At 47.0% G+C, this 13,686-nt stretch overlaps 1 protein-coding gene across 50 annotated transcripts in view; it reads right to left on the bottom strand.

Moving 5' to 3' along the window:
- EPB41 (erythrocyte membrane protein band 4.1) overlaps positions 1-13,686 on the bottom strand; it is a 90,564-nt gene that overhangs the window by 4,351 nt on the left and 72,527 nt on the right. For 30 of the 50 annotated variants that reach the window (XM_086863738.1, XM_086863722.1, XM_086863728.1 and 27 more), the window contains 5 exons: positions 5,519-5,968; positions 4,212-4,340; positions 2,103-2,204; positions 1,576-1,656; positions 15-122 (listed from right to left, as the gene is read on the bottom strand). In XM_086863738.1, the coding sequence (XP_086719864.1) occupies positions 24-122; positions 1,576-1,656; positions 2,103-2,204; positions 4,212-4,340; positions 5,519-5,968 (861 nt within the window). In that variant the 3' untranslated portion in view covers positions 15-23. The remainder of the gene's footprint in view (positions 1-14; positions 123-1,575; positions 1,657-2,102; positions 2,205-4,211; positions 4,341-5,518; positions 5,969-13,686) is intronic. The other 20 variants (XM_086863740.1, XM_086863741.1, XM_086863742.1 and 17 more) reach the window with 3 other exon arrangements.

The following is a 13,686-nucleotide window of genomic DNA, read 5'->3' as shown; positions in this document are numbered from 1 at the left end:
GTCTCTCTACTCACACAGCCCGGCTACTCCTCTGCAATCTCTGTCTCCTGGTGCACAACCACTTTGGTCACCGACATGTCTGGGTGCTGCTCCTTGGCAGCCTTGATCGCCTGCGCCAGGACCTGCAGGGCAGAGCACGGTTAGAGCGTGTCAGAGCACGGCACCCACCATCCCCAAGGGCACCACAACCTTCCAACTCCAGGGGGTAAAAAAGAAAAGTGGATGCACTTGACAGAATTACAGAAGATGCCAAGTTGGAAGGGACACACGGGGTTCTCATGCAGCCCCAGCTCCCGGCCCTGCCCAGACCCCCAGCACCCCCAGCCTGGGCATCCCTGCAGCTCTGGCAGCCTCGGGGCCGTGCCCATTCCCTGGGGAGCCTGGGCAGTGCCAGCACCTCTGGGGGAAGAACCTTGCCCTGATCTTCAGCCTGAACCTCGTCTATCACAGGGAGGAGAGATGAGAGCTGCCCCTGGGAGGAGCTGCAGCCCCTGCTGAGCTCTGCCCTCAGTGTCCTCTGCTCCAGCTGAACACACCAAGTGCCCCCAGCCACACCCTCTGGCCTCTCCTGATCCTTCACCATCTCCACAGCCTCCTCTGGGATCTCTCCAATTGTTTTAGGTCTTAAATTATGATGCCCAACACTGCCCCCAGGACTTCAGGCACACACTTTGGTGACTTTTGGTGCTATTACATTATCTCTGAAGGTAAAAGCACTATCTGAAGAATAACCCCCATCTCTCCACTGCACCATGGCAGAAGATGGATGAGAGCAATTAAGCATAACCTGCTTATTCTTCCAGCAAGTGTGATAGGCACATTTCAGACATCTCAGACATTTTCTGTTGGAGTTAATAAACTAGATCTTGTCAAAAGAGTATTTTCCACCCCCACGATACTTGCGACTGGATATAAATTCAAAGTATAATTCTCTGATGACAAAATCATCACTTCCAACACATGGAAGAGGCCAATGAGGCTGACTCATCAGAAAGGTTTCATATAAAGCCAAAGAGATGTAACACAGGTGCTGAGTGCTCTGAAATGACTTCTGGCACTACAGAGTAGCAACAGTGCTTCAGAGTTCTGGGAAAATGAATGCAGATCAGCCAGATGTCAAGGAGAACTTTTATTTCACATTTTTATGGATTTATTTTTAAAAAAGCCTACAACTATCCAAAACAATTCTGGAATCGAAACTTTGCTGCCAACGTCAGTTTTAGAATAGAATTCAGCTTTCCTGGCTCAGCTGCATAATGCCAAAAGGGAATTTATTACTGATATATAATCATGGAATGGCTTGGTTGGAAACGTACCTAAAACCTCATCCCATTCCACCCCCTGCCATGGGCAGGGACACCTTCCACTGGACCAGGTTGCTTTAAGCCCTGTCCAGCCTGGCCTTGAACAATTACAGGGATGGAGCTGCAGACAATTTATAAAAATATGAAGTTCTAGCTCTACCCCAGTAATATTTCCCTGGGTCATTTTTTGGTGACACTGTCTTTGAACAGGCAACCTGACTGATTTTTGCCAGCTCTAGGAAACCCTTTTGGATCATATCCACACTCCTACCTGGTCATGATCTACATCTGCATCTCCTGTGATGACAATCCTCTTCTCAATCCGTGTCTCTGAAATGCCACCTTTCACAGTCTAGAACAGAAGGAAAAGCTGCTGTTAGTGAACAAGTGCAGAGGAATTTGAGCTTACTGGGGCTGCCTGTCTAGAGATGGTATCCAAAAATAGTGCCACAAATAGTGCCGTTGTACCCGGCATTAGAGTCACGGGGGAAACTGCTGCTGCTCAAGGAAAAACTGTCAAAGAGTTATTTTTTATAGCTGAGCCAGGGAAGAGCTTTTCCTCACAGTACAGCTCTTCCTGATGTCCTACAGTCAGAGTCCATGTCCAGACTGTGCTGCAATTAATGCACAATTCAGATTTAACACAGGCAAAACCGAACCCCTCGTGCTTTGCTCCAGGTACTAATAATACATTTGAAAGGACCTTCCAACAACTTTTTTTCCCTCTCATTCATCCCTGCCCATCTCTCCATCAGGCTGTTGTTTGAATTGGTGCTTTGTGGTGCTCCCTGGTGTTACCTTGGTGATCTGGGTGGTGGTGGTGCTGCTGGTGGTTTCTGAAGTGATGGTCTGGGCAGTCAGCAGGATGCCAGGGTCCAAATCCCCATTGCCACCATCTGTCTGTGGGACACAAGAATAGGCCATCAGTCCCTGAGCAGTGGGGACAGCAGCAAGGGCTCCACATCACCAGAGGCAGACAGAGAGAACAATCTGAAGACAGCAGCTCCACTGTGGACCACAAGACACAACAAGTCAACCTGTGCCTAGGTGCACAACAGCTGGGCAGGTGTCTGAAAGCTCAAAGTCCCTGTGCTTTAAGGCTGGAAAAGCACAGATCCTTCAGGGAGGACCTGTGGCATCCCTGAGACTGGGAAGGGCTGGGATGTACCCAAATCTGAGCACACTGCTGGCCATACCATCCATGCCTGAACCATGACAGGAGACCAACACAGACACCCATCCCAAACTCCACCTGCCTGCGTCCATGGGGATCAACAAAGCCAAGAGCACAATCTGATTCAGAAGGTACTTATCACCCTTCCTCCCTCCTGACAACACCTTGCACATCCCTCACTTTATGCTCTGCAGAAACAAAGAACATCCAGACATTTGCTGAAACAGGAAGAACTTTTAGAGCTGGTTACTGGATCTCATCCTGCCTGACTCAACCACTCGAGGTCTGCCAAAGATCCCAAACTAAGTTACCCTGGCCAGCTCACCCTGGCTGTGCTGTCCATATCCCCACTGGGCAGCGTCCTCACTCGGCACTGGGACAATATCTGGAATTACCACAAGGTGGGACCATTTTCCACAGTCTGGAAGACATCTCGTGGCACATCACACCCTGTGCACACACGGCCGACTGATCCCAGCCCTGGCGATCACCTTTCCTTTCCATTTCCCAGTCAGAGCAAAACTCCTCCACACCTGCTGACAGCCAGGGCAATGCTCACCACCACTGTCTGAATGATCTGAGGCTGCAGATGGGAGGATGCTGAGCAGCCACAGCATTCCTGAGGAATCCCAAATTATACACTCATGAGATTCCTGCATCCATAACAACATCCCACAGTCACTTCACTGCAACAGCAGAGCATGGGCTGCTGCTGACAACCACAGTGACAGCAAAACCAAGCTGACACAGCCTCTAAAATCTCAAATACATAAAGAAAGGCTGGGAGGGATGGGGGTGCTCAGCCCGGAGAAGAGAATGTTCTGGGAGACCTCAGAAAGGCCCTTCCAGGGCCTAAAGGGGCTCCAGGGGAGCTGGAGAAGGACTTGAGACAAGGGATGTAGGGACAGGACACAGGGAATGGCTTCCCACTGCCAGAGGGCAGGGCTGGATGGGATACTGGGGAGGAATTGTTCCCTCTGAGGGTGGGGAGGCCCTGGCACAGGTGCCCAGAGAAGCTGTGGATGCCGCCCCTGGATTCCTGGAAGTGTCCGAGGTTGAATGTGAGTAGGAGTAACCTGGGATAGTTGAAAGTGTCCCTGCCCACAGAAGGAGGCTAGACCTGGGTGAACTCTTAGGTTCCTTCCATCCCAAACCATCCTGTGATTCTGTGATTAAAACCTGTTTTAGACTGAGGATTAATTTTAACCTCAGCAATGAATCTATACCTGCATATCTTCTGCTACTCCACTAAGATTTTTACTTTCCAGTCACAACATACCCACTGAGGTTGCATTTTATACAAAACATTTGGTGTTTAACAATCATTTCAGTCTTGAAACCTAAGGATGACCAAATAATTTATAAACCAAGTTCTGAGGAGGCATAAACAGCCTCTTTGGGGGAGCTGGGAAAACAAGACAAGGCCCCTACTGCAGAAAAAAGGCCAACTCAGGTTAACTTTGTACAGAGAGATCCACATGCTGAAGCTGAAGATAAATTCTGTTTGCAAGCACATCTTGAAAAAATAATTACTCCTCAGGGATAGCATAACCACTGCTCCTCTAAAAATACCACATGCACCTGGAGATAGTGTCCACAGCATCAGTTAATGCCTGGGCTGCACTCAGAGGTGCAGAGACAGCCAGGTGCTGCTGTCTCATCCTGAGGATCTGGAAACAAAATGTTTACTTGGGTTTAATTAAGTCCCTAGGAGATTTATCAGAACACCTTACCTGTGCAGCCTCGTAGGTGATGGTCTTTGTCTCTGTGTGGACAATAGGGACTTCTTTTGTGGGAATTTCGCTTTTGACAGCGCTGGACACATCAGAGATGGTGACAGTCTGTGTCTTCACTAGTGGGGGCTGTGAGACAGGGTTAAAAACATCTTGTAAACACCCAGTTCCCATCTCCACATCCTGACTGAGCTGCTGGCAAGTGCTCTGACACTGATCTGATAAAAGCACTGTGGGAACCAAGGTCAGCCTGGAAACCTTTGGGTTTAAGTCTCTGGGACAGCACACTGCTCCAAGGGCAGAGATCAGGTGTGAGGATTAGACAGACAGCAAAATCCTCCAGCCCTTCCCCTCACCATGGACCCTGATCAGCCCAAACTGGGCATTAAGGGTTTAAGGGGTGTGTCACAACACCACAGACGCTGTCTCCACTGATTCTTAACTTTCTGATTACCAGAAGCTCACTGCCAGTTGCCAGAAGATGCCCCTCATCTGCTGATGCCAGTGTCAGGATTAACACCAGCCCTGGGCACACAAAGACTTGATCACAGTTGAGCAGCTTTATCCTGACCTCAAGAGCAATTAAAAAACATCACTGGATCTTTAACTTTTATTAAATCAATGTCAGATAAAACAGAAAGAAAAGTAAAGGTGGAGAGAAATCACTTGTTCCACCACCTGATGATTATCCAGAAGAAGACAGAGTTCAGAGCCAGTGCTTTCCCAGAGGGCTCAATTTCTGCCACCATCCCCAACCCTGCCAGATGCCACCATGATCATGATGGGGGAACAGGCATCTATTGAACCAAAAGCAACATCAACACTGGAGCAGGCAAAAATCCCTCCAACAGTGGGGAGAGACACAATGGACAGCACCTCAAATTTGCTCTGCTGTGCTGAGGATCAGCCACCAGTCAGTCCAGCAGGAGCCAGCACAATCCTTAAGGAGTTGAAATCACACGGGTTTTGAGCCTACATATTGCCTTTTTGTGGGAATGCCACAGAATGCTTCAATCCAAGAAGAGTAAAGGGCATTGCACTATGGCAATTGTATTTCATGCAAAGATAAATTGAGAGGGACTCGTATTTAATGCAAAGACAAATTGACAGTGGCTCATATTTAAGTAAAAGATGAATTGAGAGGGGCTTATTGCACTGCCTGTGGGAGATTCACCAGCTCATTAGCTCCAAGCACGAGTCCAAGCCAAGCAAAGTGCTCTGCAGGTCTGTGGCATCTGCTTGCTGCAGTGTTTGGTTCCCACTCCAGAGGTAGCCGGGGTGTGGGGTGCAGGAGCTGGGCTCACTACCTGGAAGCAGCGAATGAGCTCCGGCAGCCCGTTAGGAGCATCTGGCTTGGGACACTCGCCACGTGGCTTTCTAATGGCAAAACTGTCTTCACCATCCTCTGCCACCTCCTCCTCCTCCTCTCCTCCCCAGGGCTGCTGGGGAAGTGCAGCAGGTCTGGGGGGGGGCTCTGGCTCAGACAGCTCCGAGTCCTTCTCCACATCCACACAAACCCCCTGTCCGTATGTCAGGTCCTCCTCGCTGGTGGAGTGGCTGGGAACTGCCTCCTCCTTCTCCTCCTCCTTGCTGCTTAGGGAGGAAGCACCAAAGTGCCAGGTGGGAGAAGGCTTTGGCACTGGAGTCTCACTAAAAACTACCGACTGCTTTGAGCCCTCCCACGCAAAGCCAGTGTTAAAACTGCTCCACTCTGCCACTGCAGCCACATCCTCTTGGGAGACAAAGTCACTCATGTTCTAAAAAGAAATGGATACACAAAAAAGGCCAGGGAGGGAGAGAGAGAGAGAGAAAGCAGGGAGTTAAGGAGAGCAGGAGGTCAGAAGGCATCAAGGAAAACATCAGGTTCTTAGCATCAATCACATCTTCAGTAACACATGTAAGAGTGGGGCTGGACACTGGAAAACCTCTGTGCTGTACTCAGAGCATTTACTGGCACAGCCTTCCTGGTATTAATAATCCATTCTAAATTTTAAGGAATTAATATGAAAATTAATTCTGCACCTAGAGGAAGAGCCACCACTAAGTGTTTTTTGCTCAGCTTGGAGAAATTTCAATCTATCAAGTGGAGAGCTGTGCACATCCAAAACCTCCATGGGCAACAAAACCCACCCACTACTCCAACATCATCCTCTGATTCTGCTTTTAACTCCTTGAAACTGTTGCCTCACTTTCTAACAAGATCCCGTGGGCAACCAAGAAGCTGTAATTTGTGCTTGAAACGTGAGGCCTGAAGCCTGGGGGTTATTTGGTACGATTCATTTTTTATACCCCAGAGGCTTTCATTTTGACTGACCTCCTCTCATGGCACAGCTCAATGGCAGGGTAAGAGAATAAGTCACTTTATATAGGAACAAATGGATGCTTTTCTTAGCATAACTTCAAGAAATTACTCTTCCCCAATTTCTCGTGATGTTTTTCAGTTCTCTGCTTCTTTATATTGCAGACAGGTTAGCTGTAAGATTTCTATTTATTAGAATTTCCAACCTCCTGAGCTTCTCTTAAGTTGTTGAGATATTACTTAACAAAATGCATTTAATAGGAGTGGAGGGAAAGCAAGCAGCACTGAGATGGGCAGGTCAGACTGTGCTCACAGGGAAAGGTTACTTCTGATCCAAACCTACTTCCACAAGGTTGTCCACAGGAATATTTAAAGGGAGAACTCAAGGCAGTTTGCAGCTTCCTCCCAAGGGGCAGCTCTGATCTCTGCTCTGGGACAGGGACAGACCCAGGGATCGGCTGGAGCTGGGCAGGGCAGGCTCAGGCTGGATTTAGGGCAAGGTTCTTCCCCCAGAGGTGCTGGCACTGCCCAGGCTCCCCAGGGAATGGGCACGGCCCCGAGGCTGCCAGAGCTGCAGGGATGCCCAGGCTGGGGGTGCTGGGGTATGGGCAGGGACAGGGATGGGCTGGAAGATCCTGTGAGTCCCTTCCAGCTCAGGATATTCTATGATATCAATCCAGATCCCACCCTCATTTCCTAACACAAGACTCTACATTGCAATATTCCACATCAACTGTATACAGCCATGGTTTAAAACTTGCATTTATATACTGCCAATACCCTGACCTTCCCTGAATTATAGACGCTAAACCTTGCAAGTTATTCATGGGACCTTGAGAAGACACAGCTCATCTTCTGGGGTTTAATGGAACACGCCTTAGGAGGGAGATTTCCTTATGTAAGGGCACTACTCAGCCAAGAAAAGAATCACAGATAAAACAAAGAAGATTAAGCAGCTACACAAACAGTGATGTATTTAAGTGGCAAAAATCTGTATACAGTCAAAACACCCTCCCAGTTCCCTTTCACAGACAGATAAAATAATTTGCATTTCGGAAGCATCCTGTATTGACAGATGCAGAAAGGAAGGGAGAGCTGGAATGGAGCCTGTGCCATGCGAATTCTGGTCACCAGCAGAGCCAAGTGCAGCAGCAAACATGCAAGCTGGAAAGAATGAAATCCTGATAAGATCAACTGATCAGAAGCTGTTTTGCCTTGCCTCCCTATTCCACTGTAAGAAGATAAACTAATGGGAAGGTATTTGTTTCTAGATAAAGTTATCTATGTAAAACGCCCCCCTAGGAATTTCAGCATCTGTTACAAATTTTGATCTTATCAAGATTTGTTTTAAATTGCAAATGCCAAAGCATCCCTATGTTTAGGGCTCAGATTTGCAGAGTTCCAAGCTCACCTTGAGACCCAGGAAACCTGAGAGGTGCCTGGATTGCCAACTACTCATTTCCAGGGACACAGCCCCAGTCCAGTGGGGCCTAAATCTAGCATGAAGCAGTCAAGCACAGAGTGAATTAAATACAGGACAGGATGCAATATCCCAGAAGAAACAAACTGACCTAGACATGAATGCAACTGAAGCACCACCCTTGAAATACGAATCTTTGTGCCCCTGTAGATACAGCTGAAGCGTTGCAATGAAGTGACACACAGTAATTCAGACAGGGGATAAATTAATAACAGGCTTAATTTCATGTTTGATACCAGTGGCCAAAAGGATTTATTTTTCTCAACAAGTAGTTTTATATAAACTGGTTTGCCTGCCTTTTTTCATGACCCTGCTGTTTTGGATCAGGATCTATTTGTATGACCCACCTCCTTGTGGTGTCAAGAGAGGAAGAGTTTTTTCATGCTGCTGCCTCTCTCTGTTGAATATTCCATTATTCCCACCCCAAATCAGACTACTATCCTGCAGAAAACTTCAGGAGTGCTAAAATGATGTCAACTGCCAGTGGCTATTTAATAAAAATTGCTAAAACCATGAAGTTATAGTGCACAGTAACTCCCTACAGCCACCAGATGCTAGGAATCCCAGCTGGTTAATACTTCGCAGTCCTGTTCTCTTCCAGCATGGCCATGGAATTGTTGACACTGTTATTAGGTTATCCCCAAACAAGGATCTACACAAGCTCACAGGCTTGGAGTGACTGTCCAGGGATGCACAAGGAGATGATGCTGCTTTGCAGCAAACCACACTCACCAGAGAGCGCTCCCAGATCAACTGATGCTCAATCTCACAGCTGGCAAAGCACTTGGGTAAAAAGTATTATAAAGCAGAGAACAAGAGATCCTTATTTTACAGTACCCACCACTGCCTTACAGAACTGCTTTGCCTTAAGGTAAAAATTAAAAACATTTAGAAGCTGTTCAAAACACTCTGGCATTGATAAGGATGGACATTACCTATGGATTTCTGGTTTTCAATGGAATTTTTCACTGCCATTGATCTGATCACAACATCTTGACCAGCCTACTCAGACGACAGATGGATAAAAGAGATTTTGACCAAAATTGAAAGTAATCCTAGAAAACACACACTGTGCCCAAACCTTCAAAAAACTAAATTCTGTCATGAACAAGAATCCAATATATTACACAACACAACAACCACCTCCAATCATTGCATCGATGACTTGGAAACATGAAACAACCTCAGGATCAAGACTTAAATTATCAAAGGAAGGTTGTTGGCAATATGATTCCTCTGCCCACCCACACTGAGCTCCTTTTCCTTTTGTGGGACAGGTACTCTCGCATAAAGGGCTTTTCATTCCAAAACCCCTCTGCAGAGAACAAAATAGTGGTATTGCAAGAGCTGCCTTAGTGCAGCAGCAGCAGGAGAAAAGAGGGGATAAAATCAGGGTTTGTAAGTGTCATCAGTTTTGTGCTGCTCATTCCACCTCCCTCATTCCATAAATGAAGTTAAAACTCTGCCGTGGTGCCAGGCCCCTCTCGGGAACCAGCACTATGAGCAGCCAGATCTGCCTTCCTGTAATCTCACAAAATTTGGGACTTAAAATTTACTCTTGACACAGCCTCAAAACCCAGCCTGAGCTTCAACCAGAAAAAAAACCACCAGAAGCTCGTGTTTATCACTGAGCTGAGGAACAGTGGTTCATTGGGAATGTGGTTTCTTCACTTACAAAACCCAAATGTTCCATACTTACAACCCCAAAGGAGCATTTCTGTCCCCAGATTACCACACTAGGTGGGACAGAGGTTCTTGTAGCTGAGATGTGGAGGACCTGCCTCATTCTGCTCTCAGAACAACTTTCTGCTATTGATTTTTTCCTTCCTCCTCCAAAGTGAAGAGGGAAAAGGTGTTAAGAGTGACATTAAGCATTTGGTACAGCATTCCTGCAAACAAAGCCTGTTTTAAACCAAACTGGATTTAATCCTAAATTGAATTATTCTGGTCAATTTGAGAGTTTAGAGCTGCAGCCTTGTGTACTCCCTCTCCCCAGGAGCACCCAACCCACACCCAGGAGTGTCCAGCAGACCCCACGCCCCGAATGCCAACAACAGGGACTCAGGGACTGATGGCTCCTGCTTTGAGAAAGGAAAAATGAGGGTTAGTCCAAGGAAGTCATTAACACAGGTCATATATAGCTTTTTTGGTTAATAAGCAGTGGAAAGAAAGATCTGATTTGCAATAACATTTATTAATGGATAAATGTACATATTTACAAAGAAAAATCTGAGAAAAAATACAAAACCAAAAAAGTGTTCCAAAAGAGAGTATTTTAGGTAAAAAAGAAAGTGTTTCTAGTCCCCACAGACTGATCCAACAGGACTGAGTACCATTGCTAAAAGATCCCAAAGGGGCCCAAACCTCCAGCCCCACAAACCAAAACAACAGATGCAAACAGAGATATAAGAGGAACCATCTCTGTCAAGTTCTCCAGTGTCATCCACTAATAAATACAGACCAAGGAGTTTCTGCATGAATCCATTACCCCTTTTTGGGCGGGATTTATCCAGAAAGCTTCCTGCCTCATCCTGCAGGTCAGAACAAGCACCATCAACAAGGTAAAAAGAAAACCCAATAAACCAGTGAAACAATTCTCAGAGTGACAAATTACTGACATTGATGTGAAGGACTTTGCCCATAACCATTAGGATCTGGACTTGATGATCCCTGTGGGTCCCTTCCAACTCGGGATATTTCCTGATTCTATGATAACCTTCCCAGGAGCTGGTGAAGCCAAGCATCATTCCTCCAAACACGAATTACTTCCCTTGGTGCTGAGGAAATCTACGTCTCCTGATTATTTCAGGATAGGAGGGAGATATGGAATACCTACTCTTTAGGGTCAGCACTAGCTACCAGACAAACCACCAGAGAGGGGAGCCAGTCCTGGCTGAACTCTGCCCTGAGCTGCCTATGCAGAGTCCTCAGCTCACCTTGCATCACTCCCCGAGTGAGGCACGAGGTGGGAGGAGATGCAGCCAACACCCCCCCCTTTATCTGCTCCCTTTTAGCAGCCAATAAAGAAAAGGGATGTAGTTTTACAGCAATGAAGACCTCAAGTATCATCACACCCAGTGCAGCCTCAGAGCTGAACCCCAGTTCCAAGCTACTGGCTCTGGCACATCTGCTGCTTGAAAACACTTGTGTTCACCTTTTCCTAAAGCAAGAAAGCACAAGAAACTCCTGTGTGTTTTAGGTGGTGTTCAGAGGAGCTGGAATCTGGATAAGGAGATTCAGGAAGTGAGTGTGGAGCCAACTGTCCATGTTGTGATGGGGAACACTGAACCCTCAACAACTCCCAGTGGGATCCTACACATGAGCATCCAAGAACTGAGTGACCACACCACAAAACACTGGGCAAAACTGCTGGCAGACTCATCCTGCCTATGTCACCAGCATGCCAGTCACCAGAATGCCACTTTCTGCAGCAGGTCACACTGAAAAACCAGGATTTCTCATGCCAACCTGGATGAGGTTACATGCTGCAGACATTTCCAGCTTCCCTGCAGGAGGGATAACTCGGCTCTCCATCACTCACAGCCTGGCACTACACCAGCCAGGCTGAACAGGGCATGTGAACCCCTGTGTCAGTGGGTGCTGGTGTCAGGGCAGGCACCCAGGAGCTGCTGGAATTCCCAGCAAGTTTGTTCCTGAGGAAAACAGGAGCGAAGTACATTGGTTCCTTTTTAGATCCCCTGAGATCTCAGCCCAATCAGCTCTCCCTGTGCACATAGATGACAGCAGGAATCACCAAATCCTCCTCTTGGTGCTGAAACCTGTACTGACATCACAGGAAAGGGGGAAAACCACAGCACCAAGCTGTCATAGAAGCTTTTAAAAATGTGCACAAACAGGATACAGAATGTGCAGGAATGAGACCTTACATGGACTGTCAAGGATTATCACTCCCTTTGCATCACAAGCAAACAGAAAAAAGCAGAGAAGTGCCTGGGAAAGGGGCTGGTGCCCAGCAGGCACATCCCTGGGGCATTCAATAGATTAGGTTTCTGTTCCTGGTAAGTTACAGGTTTCCTCTGTCAGGAGAGATCATATCTACCTGGATGAATATGGATAACTGACCTCTAAAATGCCAGAGAAATAGAAAGCGTTTGCTCAATTTCTTTATATCTGCAGTGATAATCAGTATATAAATCCCAAAAACGTTCCTGAGTGTTCTCAAGAGTGTAAAGTTTCCAAGGTTTTTTGCTGATGACAACCAACCTTATCTCAAGATTAAAAAAGAGAGAAAAAGACAATTTGAAGAGTTACAGAATTGAGTAGAGGCGATAAAGCCCATCTCTTACCCTGCTGGGATGAGACACCCTGAGCACTCCAGTCTAAGGTTGCTCTGGGCAGGTTTTAGACTTCAGGTCCTTTGGAAATGGCTGACAGAGCTACAGAAACCACGGCTTTGCCAAAGCCACCAGTGTGGCTTCCAAGTTCTCATCAATGGATCAGAAATACATGAAATTCAGCAGTGCTCACCACAGCATCCCGAGCAATGCCTTTGGGAAGGAAGTTCAACCTGTGTGTTCAACCTCCAGGAAATACAGACAGAAAATGGACAGAGAGATCCAAACAGCTCCTCTTTCTTCCCTCTCCATGCCAAGTTGGGGAAAGAAATAAACCCTGCTCTTCATCACAACTGTTACCAGTTTGGGAAGGAGATGCAGGCAGGGAATGCCAGCCACAAGTATCCCCTGGCTTCTTCCATCCTGTATTTTCTGCACAGCACATGGCACCCCAGCATCCTCCCCCATCTCTCCTCTCCAGGACCCACCTCTGTCTGCCTCAACTCCACACCAAATCCACTGGAGTCCAAGTGCATTCCAAGGATTCAGGGATACAGCCCTCCTTCACTCCAGACTACACCTGGACAACAACACTCAATTTCCTAGGGCCAAAGGAGGAAGACTGTGTACTAAAGGCAGTGTATTAAAAAGGGAAGAATATTTTCCAATGAAAAATCAGCATCCTCACAAAACTAAGTCCTAAAGGCACAAACCGGTGAACTAATTGGAGCAAGTTACAAGAGGAATTGGAAAGATTCCTGTAGGATTAAAACAAAGTTTTACTAGCAACCTAAGTTTCTGAGACAGCATTTAGAACCTCAGCCTGTACATCAAGAGCAAGAGGTGACTCAAGTGGTCCATGATACCCCACAGACCCTCAGACCAGACAGCACATTACATGTTTGCCTTTTTCCTTCAAGCTTATCTGCTAGCTTCCTAAATAACACTGTTCACACAGATACAGATCTAGAAAGGGTGATAAATACAGGTATTTATATATATTCACACATTTTAGTCCATGTAATAAAGGCCTGCTCCTTTCTCTTCCATGCTGCTGGAGGAGCTGCCACCACTGGTGACACTGGGGGGGTGCCCTCAGAGTGACTGTGTCCAGTCCAATCCTCCAGTGGACACAGGAGAACATGGATTAGTGCTGAAAGGAGAAATGGGGGGCTCAGCTCAGCCCTGTCATTACTATTTACAGAAAAGAAACCCCTTAGACACAAAGTCATACCTTCTCTCCAGCTCACAAACCAGCTCTGCTCAGTCCAGCTGGGCTGGAGCCTGCACAGCCCAGCCAGGATAACTTGAATAAATGTGAACATCATCCAGACACTTACACCGTAAGCAATAAACAACGACCAGCATGCAATGGTTTGGTTAAAGAAGTCAAAAGCAATC

This window comes from Cyanistes caeruleus, chromosome 26 (assembly GCF_971803275.1).
Source record: "Cyanistes caeruleus chromosome 26, bCyaCae1.hap1.1, whole genome shotgun sequence".
Taxonomy (NCBI): Eukaryota; Metazoa; Chordata; class Aves; order Passeriformes; family Paridae; genus Cyanistes; species Cyanistes caeruleus.
The sequence above is the reverse complement of the archived record's forward strand: the minus strand, read 5'-3'. Positions and strand labels throughout refer to the sequence as shown.